Source organism: Micromys minutus (assembly GCF_963924665.1).
Source record: "Micromys minutus genome assembly, chromosome: 14".
Classification (NCBI taxonomy): domain Eukaryota; kingdom Metazoa; phylum Chordata; class Mammalia; order Rodentia; family Muridae; genus Micromys; species Micromys minutus.
The window spans coordinates 33,649,743-33,663,246 of NC_137983.1; the positions used below are offsets into that span (position 1 = coordinate 33,649,743).

At 46.8% G+C, this 13,504-nt stretch overlaps 1 protein-coding gene across 2 annotated transcripts in view; it reads left to right on the forward strand.

Moving 5' to 3' along the window:
• The first annotated feature begins 1,315 nt into the window (after positions 1 to 1,315).
• Positions 1,316 to 13,504, forward strand: part of LONRF1 (LON peptidase N-terminal domain and ring finger 1) — a 33,486-nt gene continuing 21,297 nt past the window's right edge. For both annotated transcript variants that reach the window (XM_080928777.1, XM_080928778.1), the window contains exons 1-2: positions 1,316 to 2,035; positions 12,666 to 12,784. In XM_080928777.1, the coding sequence (XP_080784903.1) occupies positions 1,351 to 2,035; positions 12,666 to 12,784 (804 nt within the window). In that variant the 5' untranslated portion in view covers positions 1,316 to 1,350. The remainder of the gene's footprint in view (positions 2,036 to 12,665; positions 12,785 to 13,504) is intronic.

A 13,504-nucleotide genomic window follows, 5' to 3' on the forward strand; every position in this document is an offset into this window, starting at 1 on the left:
ACCTTTGACATCCCATCCAATTGCTTTATTTTGAAGACCTCTTGTAAAAAAAAAATTGAAGATAACTTTATCAAGCATTATATATGATACTATCACCATGAGAAGATCTTAAAATCTCGTTTTTAGAGTTTAAAATACTGACTGCATGATTTCAGACTGTATGATTTCCTGTTACCAAGTATTTGAAAAAAAGAAGCCTTAAATCCCTTCCTACATTACCAACCCTGTCATCAAATCTATAAATATTTCCATTGAGAATATTAAACCCGATGCTGTCGCATATAAAGGAAGTAGAAGCCATTACATATGAGCCAAACTGTCTTCAGACTACAAAGCTGCAAAATGCTTGCATCGTAGTGATCTGGTTTCTGCCACAGGGAAAATGTTTTTCTCCTGTTTTTTTTTTTTTTTTAAACTTTAACCAACTGTGGGTTAGTGTGTACGAAGGATGTGAGGAACCTGGGGACTTTCACTCTCTAAGTGTACATGTGACTTGTTTGTTTACTAGTTTAATGGGTTTCTGGCGTATTGCGCTTTTTAAATTAAAATTTGCAGGTCGCTCACACAAAGTATCGGGCCTCTTTTGGACAGTTCATTCCTGTCGTTAGTACTCTTAATAAAGGTCATCACAAGTCAGCACTAACCAAGTACCAGGAAAAACTCTTGCGTGCTGGGAGGAAGTGGTCTCAGGACACGGAATATGTGAGTGTCTCTAAATTTCACATTTGAGTCTCAAAGTAATCACACAATGCATTCGCAGTCCCTCTACTTGTTCTGGCCAGCAGAAACCTAAGGCATCCAGACCCACCCAAGGCTTCCTTCTAGGGTCTGGAGGGATCGAAGTACCTACTCAGGTGCGGCAGGTTTGGGGTTCACAGCACTGGTAGTAAACAGCACAGCACCCACATTATAGGCCCGGGGACCGGCCACGGTTACAAGAGGTGTCAGCTCGCAGGCCGCCCGGGAGACTTCGGGCTTTGTTCAGTCACGAGCCAAGCCCTCCTTGTCAGAGAAGCCAATTAGATCCCCGCTGGGGATCATCTGATCTCGCGTCCCTCTCCAGGAGGGGCTCAGAAAGGGCGGGACCGGCTAGGGGCAGCTCCCGGGAACTGGGCTGCGGGCCGCGTGTCTGAAGGCGGGGCGCCGAAGCCAAGGCCCGCCCCGCTCCGCCTGGCTAAGCCCCGCCCCTTCCCTCCAGGTCCCGCCCCCAGGGGCTCCCCGGGCGCGCGCCGCCCCGCCAAGTCCGCGCGCCACGCCCCCCTGCTCGCCGGCCGCGTGCGGAGCCGCGCGCCCCGGAGGTTCCCGGACTGTGGCGGCGGGCGGCGGCGGAGGAGCATCCCTGCGCGGGCCATGTCTTCTCCGGCCGTGGCGAGGGCGTCCCCCGGCGGGAATCGGGAGACGGCCGGCGGACCGCGGAGCCGGAACGGGCCGTGGGAAGTGGGCGGCGGCGAGCGGTTGGAGCGCGCGGGCGCGGAACCGGGGCGCTGGGAGATTCTGCTCCGCCGCGGCGAGCTGCTGGCGCTGGGCGGCCACCTGAAGGGAGCGCTGGAGGCGTTCGCGGCTGCGCTGCGCCGCGGGGCCCCGGCCAGGCCCGAGCGCCTCGGCTCGCTAGTAGACTGCCTGGTGTTCAGCTACCGGCTCCGCCACGGGCTGCGCTGGAGCGGGGCACCCGCGGCGGGCGCGGCCGGGCTGCTCAGCTGCCTGGGCTGCCGGGGCTTCCTGAGCGAGCCGGTGACCGTGCCGTGCGGCCACAGCTACTGCCGCCGTTGCCTACGGAGGGAACTGCGAGCCCGCTGCCGCCTGTGCCGGGACCTCCTGCCACCCGCCGCCGCCACCTCCGAGGGGACCCCGCGGCCGCCGCCCCTGGCCGCCGCCATCGCCGACTTCCGAACCAGCGTCGTGCTCAACCACCTGGCGGAGAAGTGGTTCCCCGGCCAGCGCGAGCGCGCGCGGGCGGCCGGCCGCCTCGGGGAGCTGCTACACGAAGGGCGCTACCGGGAGGCCCTGGCCGCCGCCTGCGACGCCCTGCGAGCAGGTGATGCGGGGCTGCGGTGCGGGCCGGGCGAGCGGGGATCGCGAGTGTGGGAGGGGGCGGCGCCCCGGGGTGCTTCGGTCACGGTGGGGATCGCCTGGGAGCCGCAAGTGACGCGGCGCGGGGAGGGGCGCGGATGCGAGGTTCCCTCGTGCGCGCGCCGAACGGGGGACCTGGGGCGGAGGAGCTTGGGCGCGGGGTGGGTGGGGGCCGCAGGCTTTCCCTCGGTGCTCTGGCCGGGAACCCCAGCCGGGGTGGGGCGAGCATCCCCGGGCTTGGCGGGGCTCGGGGGGTACCGCGTCTACCTTGGTCGTGCACTAAAGTCACCGGGGCAATTAGAAGCCGCGGGAGGGCAGAATTGCATAAGCTGGGTGGGGGGGCGTTGTGTAACGGGTGACGTTTGGTGGGCGTGGCGGGAGCCCGGCGCGGGCACCGGCACCCGGAGGCCCAGAGGCGGCCCAGCTCCGAGTTGGTGGCCCGCTGCTCTCGAGGTGGTCACCACTTCTTACTTGCAGGATCGCTTGCACCTAGAACCTCCACCTGCCTGTCCCACATCCTGGTTTCTTGGACCTCTGTGTGTGGTCCCACATACCCCTGGTGTTGGTAGAGAAGTAACCTCCCGTGAGGAGTTTGTCTTACAGTAGACCAGTGAGGGGGAGCTTTGTAGGTCTTCCGTATCCAAGAAGCAGCTGCTAGTTTTGTCCTGTCTGCTGGTTAGAGCTTAGGCTGCGATAAAAGGGTCATGTGAACTTAGTAAAGCCAAGAGTTCTCTAGATAATCGACACGGTTGTTCTTTACTGAGGTAGTGGGGGACTTACCTTCTAGAGATTGTACATCAGGGGACCTATCTAGAAAAGCATCTAGAGACATCTTTGCGTGGCCACCAATTGTAGGAAACCTGTCAGTACAGACATCTAGTGGCCCGTCCAAGGATGTTGCTAAACATTGCTAGGCTCACAGCCTTACTTGAAAGACTGATCAAGCCCAAATGTCAGCTGTATCATAGTTGGTCACCTGGTGTTGGGCATGCTTTGTGTCTGTTGCCTGCCATGAGGAATTACTTACAGTATTAACCCCCAGGAAATCAGTGACATTGGGAATTAGAACTGATTTTAGGTATCAGTTAAGTCATAAACTTGTAACTGAAATTATTATCTTGACTCTTTTAGTCATACTGAGTAAGTGACAGTAGCTTCAGGCACACACTTCTGGAGCCTTTTTATTTTCTTCCAGCCGCTTCCTAAGCAGGCACTAATGAACTAATCTGACAAACCCAGAGTAATAGAACACTAGGGAATCCACAGTTCTGCTGGGGATGACTGGATACCTGGGGGAATAAAGTTGAGTGGGGGAAGCTGGACCAGACTGACTGGTCATTCAGTATCAGGAAGCAGTGACAGGACGGGTGACTTATCAACAGTCACTCCATGATGGCTTGTATAGGCAGCTTAGACCCTCTACTTCCCAACATTCTGTGCCCAGTATTAAGATTCTAGGGTCTACCAGGACACCATCTTGAACAGAAAAGACTAAACGAGGAATTCTTCACAGCATGTGAGATTTGCCCCCAGGCCATGTAACCACACTTTTTCAAGACTTAGTCAAGTCTCTTGCCTTTCACTTTATTATGTAAAAATCAGTAATTCTACACCAGAATATGTATCTTGATGATGCTAAGGACAATATTTTCTTCCTTTTAATTCTTTGTGTGAGATAAAAGGGGAACAGTTAAAGAGTCACACATTTTAGTTGGTAGAGGGCAAATGTATGTGTTTCATAATTTATGGGCATTATTAAGAGTGGGTGGATAGCTGTGGGGGGGGGTGCGCTTGTCTGGTGTGTGCAGTGCTTTGCTCTGCATTCCTAGCCTTCCAAACAAACCACCCTCCAGTTTGTTAGCTGCTACTCTCATAGCGTTTGTCAGGTTGTTAGGGTTAGGGTTTTCTTTTTGTTTTTTGTTTTTGGTTTTGGATTTTTTTTGTTTGTTTTTTGAGTTGGTGACTTATTAGGTAGGGAAGCATTTGAAATGCATTTGTATCATTGCTCAACTGGATTTATTAATGGCACTGTCCTTGTTGGTAATGAATAAAAAACCTTTGCTGTAATTTTTCATGTTTCTTAGAATGAAACAAATATTATTAGAAAAAAAAAATAATCCAGTCTGCAGTTGGCCCACACACAACCAAACTTATCCTTGTCGACAGAAAAAGAAAGCCTGGGAACCCTTGCCAAAATCAGAATTCCCTTTGAGATTACATAAGGTTCTGTTGCATTGAAATATATTTAGATAACATTTAATCCATTGATCTTTTGGTATTAACTCTCAGATGTTTCATAACTTTCTTCTTAGTATTCAAGGAGCTTATGTAAAAGTCTTTTCTGCATTGAGTCTTTATACTGGAGTCTTTTGAACTGATCCCACTGTAGAGCGCTGCTGTCCATTTATTCTGGAGTTTTACACTGACCTCTTCCTCTTTCCTGTGTCCCCCACTCTCCTGATGAAGACAGTTGGTTGACAATTTGCTTTAAAAAGAAAAAAAAGTCAAGGCATGCGTTTGTGAGTGTACCCGTGTGCTTTTATTTAAATCTGTTTAAGGACATTATATTTTTCAGTGTTTTATGTTTTCATTTATTTACCTTTTTGCTTATGCACACATACATGCCATGGGGTGCGTGTGGAAGTCAGAGGACAGTGTGTGGGAATTCTCTTCCATTTCAGACTTGGGAATGGCTTGGCAGCAAATGCCTTTATCCATCTCACCAGCCCTGACTTTGTCTTTATATTATTAGCTTCATGTGAATTAATGGGTTCTACAGAAAACCTTCAGAGGGATGTTGAGCCTCTAAAGCTAGCGATGTTTTATAGCAAGTGACAAAGCTCTCTACACTGGATGAAGATTACCCACCAGAGTCCCAGTACAACCTCCACCTAGTGTGTGACCTGGGTATGGGGCCTGACCTCTCTGTGCTCTGGTTTTCTTGTCTAAACTCTGAGTATGGTCTCCCCCTCAGAGGGCTTGTGGGAGAACTGATGGAGGGAAAACAAGTTAACTGCTTCAGAAGAAGGTCTCACATAGTAAACTCCCAGAAGACCTTAGAGAGTTTTACAGTGTAAAAGCTTTGTTATGGTCAGTTGGGGGAATTAGCTGAAACCGAATGCTAAGCCTTGTGGTTTTAAGTTCAGTTCCATTTTCTATATACATTTTTACCAAATAAAGATTAAGGCCTGATTGTAGTTTACACATGTCAGCTAGTAGCATCCTGCTGTATCAGTTTGTGTGGGGGTGGGGAAGAGTACAGTGACATTTTAGTCACAAAAAGATTGGTCAAATCAAATACATTTTGAATGTGTTTAAAGGGAGTGGAAAAGGTAGCTTCAGCAGTTTAACCACTTTCAAATGATTGCATTGTAATGTATTTATATACCCTTCCGAATTTAATGCATCTACACCCTTACTGCACGAAGGGCTTAACACTGGCAGTTATGTGCTTTTTAGAGTTCACAGACCATTTTCATTTTAATCATCTTCCCTGAACCGCACAAAACCCTTGTGAGTCGAAAGGCAAGCATCAGTTTTTCTAATCCATGGAGATAAAAAGTCCAGGAGTTTCCAGTGACTTTGGAGACAAATAGGTTAGACCTAAGCAGAGAATGGGTGATTTGCCTCCGAAAATGGAGTAGATGAAGGCATTAGCATTTAAGGAATATAATGCTTTTTAATTATTCAGCAAATATTTACTGAGTACTTTTGATGTACCAGGAACATATGCTATATGTTTTAGGCTCTGGAAATACAATAAAGAACAAAATAAAGTCCCTGTCATTACATAGTTTGTATTACTGGTTCCTTTACTTATAGCAAAAATAATATTCATTCCAAATATTAATTTAAAATGGAATTTGTTAATTATTGACTTCTAATGAATTGATCCTACAGCAGTCGTTTAGTTAAAGAGGGGCTTGAAAGGTCTTCACAATGCCATGTAACTCGAATAGCAGTGTTTTCCTTGTAGCAGATGGAAAAACCTGGTCCTATAAATACTTTGTAAGGGTCCTGTTTTAAATAAGTACTTTCCATATTTTGCCTGTCTTTTATTATTTATTAAATAATACGAAGTATACCAAAATATTGTTATCTTAGATTTAGTTATTTGCATAGTAACTATTAAAAAGATTAGTTATTGTAGATTTGTGTATGTGCAATGTTTGTACATGCATGTGTGTGTGAATACATGATATGTTTGTACATTCATTGCATGCATACCAGTGCCTGAAGAGGCCAGGAAGAGAGTATCAGATACCCTGGACCTAGAGTTACAGGAAACTGTGAGTTGGCCAGTGTAGGAGCAAGGAATGGAACCCAGGTCCTCTGCAAGAGCAGTAAGAGCTCTTATCTCTCAAGCCATCCACCTCAGGGACATTTTAGATAACATTGTATCTTTTCCATTTCTCTCACTGCAAGCTTCTTTTCAGAATTGGAATTGAGTTGTTAGAGATGAATTACCTAAGCGCACTCTAATGTAGGACACAGAGAGGCCTCTCTTCAACATTTCTATTCTCTGGCTCATGTCTGACAGCTGTGGTATCCAGTCTAAAGACCTGTCTTGCCAAGTCTAAGATTCATGATAAATGACAACATGGAGCATTCTTTTTAAAACTCGCTGCTTCTGTTACCTTCTGAAAGTATTGCAGCATTATGAACAGTGTCCTTACTTCACAGTTGTGTACATCCAGCCCCCCACACCCCCCAATGTAGTATAGTATTCAGTTCTTGCAACAATTTTAAGATATAAGTATTTCATAGAAAAGCATTTTTCGGGTGGGGAAGCTGAGAGTCATAGAGTTAAACTACCCAAAGAGAACCTGAACCCTTATCTCGGAATCCATTGTTTACGATCCTTGGACATTAGTAAAGTCACTCGCCAAGCAGTTGGCATCTTTCTCCTTACCTGTGGTTACTCAAAAAGTAATAGTAAAGTTAATTTTTTGTTAATTATTGCTATTTTGATAGTTTAATATATAAATAAGAAAGAAGGATAAGGCCATTAACACGGGCCTTTTGTGTATGCGCACAATGTAGAAACTTAATGAGGAACTTAATTGTTTAAAGGTGTGTCTTTAGCCTGTTTCTCCGTACGTTCTGCACATGCCTGAGAGGAATAGCTTGCAGAGCTATTTGAATCATACTGGATCACCACCAGAGACGCAGATCTCTTCTGACCAAAAATGTCAAACCGGATGTGGCGTAAGATGTCAAGGTCTCTTTGGTAAGATGAGAATTCTATCAGGCAGTGCTGTGATAGTGCTTATTTGGCACCATGGGGTATTTGTAGACCTGTTAAATTGAAGATCATGTCACCGAATCGATCGTGTGAATCCTGACTGTTCACATATAGATTCCCAAATTCCCACCCTGTGACACCTGAGAGCACTTCATACCTACCTGTCTATGATGGCTCTGTGGAGAAGGGAATGGTCTGAGTTATTGGGAGACAATAGAGCCAAGTGGACCATTGTCCCTTGCTGCTGGAATAGCTGGAAGAAGAACTCATCTGTCACTAACTTCTGATTTCCCAGAGAGTACCACTTACCCCACTGCCACCTCCACCCCAAACTGCCCTTCTCCCCCACTTTGTCTGGCCACCACCCCCTGCCCCAGGATGAGGCTTGCAGACAATGTATCAATTTGTTCTTTTAATGGACAGATGCTCACTTAGATGATAAGGAGGGAGGTTCTTATTCTATCATGTAGGCTCTCCTTGAACTCATTTTGTACAGACAGGCCTCAAGTTCTCCATCCTCCTTCAACCCACCCACATGCTAAAGTCACAGAATGCACCTTTATATCCTAATTAATTAATTAATATCCTAAAAATCAGTTTCTTTTTTTTTTTTTTAATTTCTCAGTATGCATTTTATAACTTTTTCAGTATGGCAGGAGTAAAGGACATCTTTAAGACAGGCTAAAGAAGCAGCTTTAAGATTCCTGCTAATGTGGATCTCTGCAGACGGGCACACTGGTGGGGAACTGTGGCTGGAGAACCCTTGAGCCCACAACATGCAAAGGCATGAGCTGGGCAGCAGCTTAGCTGTCGAATGAGGGTAGTGCCCAGTGCACGAGGAAAGGACAACTTGACCGAGGAGTTCAGAAGGATCAGGTGTTAGCGTTTCCCTGAGATCACAAGACACTGTCAGAGTTGCATCTGGGGACTTGGAGCAAATGACAGAAACGGCACTTGTCTCCAGATGTAGCTGTGTTCAAACGCTGTGCGTGTGCAGTGAAGGACACGGTCAGCATAGCATAGCACACGTATGTATCAGCCATACCCATGTTCGGAACGCTCTCAGTACTTGTAGGGTCAGAGTGAAGAGCAAGGGTTCTGGGCTCGGAATCTTGCATCTGTCTTTACTAGCCTGAGCAAGATTCTGCACCTAGAGCAGAGGGTCTCAACCTCCCTAAAGCTTGGACCCCTTAATACAGTTTTTCACGATGTGGTGATCCCAGACCATAAAGTTATTTTTGTTGCTACTTTGTAACTGTAATTTTGTTACTGTTATGAATCATAATGTAACTATCTGATATGTGACCTCTGTGGGGGTGGTGACCCAGTGTTGGAGAACTGCTGTCGTAGGTTGACATGTATGTGGGGCAAGCGCTGGCACAGGGTGGGGCAAGCAGTCCAACACCAACTTTTATCCTGGGCCTTTTTCACCTTTTACTTTGACAGTTTCACTAAGTTGCCTGGACATGCAGATCTTTCTGCTTCTGTCTCTAGTAGCTGAGGTTACAAAGTCCCAGTATCATAAAGATACATTTTAGGGGTGGGGCGGTACCTTACCAGGCAAAGTGCAAACAGAACATGTGTTTGAATCTCTGGTAGAACACTCAGATAAACCTAGGTGCATAGCATCTCTGTAATGAGATGAGAAGGAAACACGAAAATCTTACGAAGCTGAGTGGCCGGCCAGCCTGCCATTTGCAATAAACAATGAGGGAGACCGTGACCTTACGTAGATGCTGAGGACTTGAGGGCCAAGGTTGCCCTCTGACCTCCACACGGGAGCTGTGGCGTGTACACACCTCTACTAATGCACAGGATCCTCCCCCATTTTGTTTATTAGATACTCTCTGTATTTACATTTGAAATGTTATTCTCTTCCCCCACCCCCCTCCACTTGTCTTCACAAAGGTGGACTCACCCCTAATCACCCTCTCCACCCCATTGCCTTGGCATTCCCCTACTTTGGGAAAACATGCCCTCCCTGGACCAAAGGCCTCTTCTCACATTAAGCCAGACACTGCTATCTGCAGCTACATATGCAACTGGAGCCATAGGTCTCTCAATGTGTGCTCAATGGTTAGTGTTTTATTCCATGGGAGTTCTGGAGGGTTTGGTTGGTTGATACTGTTGTTCTTCCCATGAAGTTGCAACCCTTCCAGCTCCTTCAGTCTTTTCTTTAGCACCTTCATTGGGAGGATGTTTTTTTTCAGAGTTCTAAGAACTCTTTAGTCATAGTTAAGTGAGGGATATTTGTCATCTGCTCCAGGTGACAGTGAGTCTGGCTTCACATGCACACTGTTGATGCTAATGGCATCCTGGACCAAGACAGACTCCGTAAGAAGCATCCTGCGAAGAGGTTAGTGAGATGAGTCATGTGGGATGGAGAAGTCATCCCGAATAGAAGATGGCTGAGTAAGGGCTAGAATAAGGTAGGAGGACAGGGCAGAGGGAGGAGTTGTGACACAGAATGGCATCTACAGAGCAGTAGCATCGCTGGGAAGTGACATGGGGCATTGATAAGAAGTAAGGCTGTAAGAGGCAGGGCCGTCAGTATCATCTCGGTCTTGTTTCTGGTGAAGACAGGCTCGCGGTGGGAGAAAGCCAGCCTCTGTGATGGTACTGAAGAGAGCCTGGAAGCCTAACCGAGGGCTGCAGGAGCGCAGGAGAGTTGGAGAAGAGAAGAGAATTGGCCACACTCATGATGACTTTGATTTGGGACATCAGTGGGGTCACCAGTACAGAATGTGAAAGTACTTCATGATGGAGAACAAGCTGATTTGAGGATAGCCATAGCAGGCTGAAGGAGACGTGCTTGTGGAGTTAGGGTGAGAACTCAGGGGTGAGGGTTCAGACCATAGAGCTAAACAATGGTAAAGAATTAGATCTGGGTGGCAGGAAGCAGCCAGATTAGATCACAGAGTTAATGGGCCACCATACCTGTTAAATTGGGGATTCCCTAGGCAGACCTGGCTGGCCTCTAGTTCAGGATCGTCTAGACTCCTGAATGTCGGGGTGACAGGTGCGCACCCCATGCCAGGCTATAAGAACCTCAGTGATTATCCTCTGTATACTTAGCTCAAAGATGTCATCTTAGCACCTCACTGTTAAGTGCGTAGTGTGCCAGGCACATGCTGGGTTCCATGAACGCCTACAATAGTGGATGAGGCGCCTCTTCCCATGACACAGGTGCTAAAGCCTTTGCCTACTCCAGGGTCCTTGACAGGTGCCGTACAGGTGGTTCCTCACTGGTGACGTTCCAGTGACAGCACAGCCAGGACAGATGGCTGTTTTCAGTCAGCTTTCCTGAAAGTTTATGTGGAGAGTAAATGTTCCGGATGATCAGTTATTCGAAGGGCCCAAGGTAGTGTGCTTGGCTCCTTTGTAGGGTTAAGAATGGGGAGAGAGTGGGCCTGCCTGACCTCTTCAGAAGTGATGGTAGTGTGGACTCACTGGTGACGTCACTGTTTTCCAGTGGAGTCAGTCAGAATAATTATTCCATTATCATTTGACCCTCAAGGAGTTGGGCAGGGGTTTTAAAACCAGCTCTGTTTTCCTTTCTTCTCGGTGTACGTCTGTTCTCGTATACCAAGGGTACCGATTTTTTAGAGCTTGCTTTAGGGCTAAGTATCTGAGTGTTTGTAGAGAAGATGTGGCCCCCTTTCCACCTTTGTCAGAGTGAGGAAAGTTTCTTCTTGACTTATAATGGTGTATATTTATTCATGACCAAGAAAGCATAGCATTGGAGGCGAGGCCCCATGATAGTGGCTAGCTAGGACCAAGTGCTCTCCATGGCACCAGCCAGGAAGCCCATCTGTCTGGATTGGATTCTAAGCCTCTAACCACGCCCTGGTGTTTTGGTAGTATCCACCATCTGGACCCCATGTGTAAAACTTTCCCCAACCTCCCCAAACAGTGCCAGCAGCCGGAGACCAAGTGTTGACAGGCTTAGGGGGAGCCATTCCATATCCAGCACTAGCAGGTGGATAGGCAGATTTGAGTGTACATTGTGTACCTAGTATGGTGAGAACATGCTGTAAGCATGCAAAATGAGAAGAAGCCTCCCAAGGGGTCCGAAGAACAGAGTGGGCTGAGCTGCAGAGAACTCCCTCCTGGTAGGTTCCTGCCTCACCAAGGCAGCTGGAAGCCCCTGCGCTGTGATAGGAAATTGTACTTCCTGGGCCAGGCGCTTCAGTTGTGGAGGCATGTACACTCAGCACTACTGATGCAGCTTCTTGCTCCTGTAAAGTCAGGTTACATTGTAAGGTGCTCAGAGGCAGGTGCACAGTAAGGGAGCCCAGCATACAGATTCAAACTTCGTTCTAGGAGCTCCTAAATTCTTGGGTGGTTAATCACCGGGCTTTTACATTTCTGTAGTTTTGTTCGTAAGAATAAGGCATTCTTTTCATGCCCTCTTAAAAAATACGTTTTATCAGGTCTCTGAGAATTTCATGCAACAAGTTTAGTTAATACCCTTTCTCCAGATCCCCCACTCCAGATCCACCCTTCCCCCTATTTTGTGTTTTCTTCTTCCCACCTACCAAGGCTCATTTGCAGGCCATGGACTCATGGCCTTGCTTTGGAGCATGGTTCACCTACCCACTGGGTCTTCCTTCCTTTCTCCTTCCCTCCTTCCACCCTCCCCTCCCCTCTTCTCCCCTCCCCTCCCCTCCCCTTCCCTCCCATCCCCTCCCCTCCCCTCCCCTCCCCTTCCCTCCCCTCCCCTCCCCTCCCCTCTCCTCCCTGCTCTTTCTTTCTTCTGACAGGGATTCTCCCTGTAGCTCCTGGCTGTCCTAGAACTTGCTCTGTAGACCAGGCTGGCCTCAGATTCAGAGATCTGCATGCCTCTGCCTGTGGGGTGCCGGGGTTAAAGGTGTGTGGATTTAGGTGGTTCAGTACACTCAGAAGACTGAATGTTGCTGACTGTGAGACTTTTTCTGAAGTGTTTTTACTTTTGTAAACAATGATTTATAAATTAAGTTTCAGGAATGAGTAATATAATTATTTTTTAATTAAATTAAAAAATTTAAAATGGCAAGTTTTCTAAACACGTATGATATGGCTTGAAAATTTTATAGAGTACCTTTTGAAAACAAAAGTAGTTCTTACAAGAAATTTCTTATTATAAAACATTACCAGTATTCCCATTATAATTCCCACTACTAAAATAATATTATGAAAAAAATGTCCATTCAAGTATTGACATATGAAGTATGTTGGTTTGTAAACTTTAATTTGGCAGGTTTAGATTTTGGAATCACAAGCGTTTTCTTAAGGCACTGTGACAATATTTTGTAAATTATTATAGTCATCTTTCTAAAATAACAGTATCCCTGTAAAATGCTTATTTCAGAACCTAGTGACCTGACTCTCAAAATCTACAGAGCGGAGTCCTACGCAGGCCTGCAGGAGTTTAAAGCAGCCTTAGAGGATCTAAATGCAGTTCTCTTTCAACTTCCCAACTGGCCTGAGGTAAAATGGCTGTTCGCTTTTGTGTGCTTGTTAACCTTGCTGCTGTGAGGAACTTTAGTTATAGCTACAGTCTTAACAGAGTAGATGCTTGGCGTCTGATGAAATATGTAGTTTGAAGCTAAGTCAGTGGCATGATGTTTACCGTGACAGCTTCAAGGCATGAGTTCAAGTGTCAGAACACACATAAAAACTAGGTGCCAGGGAGGCAGAGCCAGGTAAAGCAGCCCATGAGATGGGGTCTGAAGAATGGGGTCAGAGGTTAGCCTTTGGTCTATGCACACCAGCCTACACGTGAGCACACATACACATAAAAGAGAATCATGTTTGGAAAGAAATATGTAGCTTTCTGGAAATTAAGTAAAATGAGTAGTTTTATCTTTTTTTTCCGCAACATAATATTTTTGATTGCGTGAGGATTTCACCTAATGCTTCCCAATCACACTCACTTCCCAGTCCTCCCAGGTCCACCCCAACGCCGCACTTGTTGGGAAAAAAAAAATTAAGCAAATTTTATTGTCAGAAAAAAAATTTGATTGTAGGGGGAAAAACAAACCTTTTTTTCTCTTAAGTAAAGAACAAACAATTTATGACACAGAAAAATAACATGTAAATTTTTAAATGAAAATTTCAGCTTGATGTATTGTAAACTGGACTCACTAAGTGTGTTTGGTATTGGAGAGAGCATAGTCTTTGAATCTTCGAGATGCCGAGAAAAGGCAG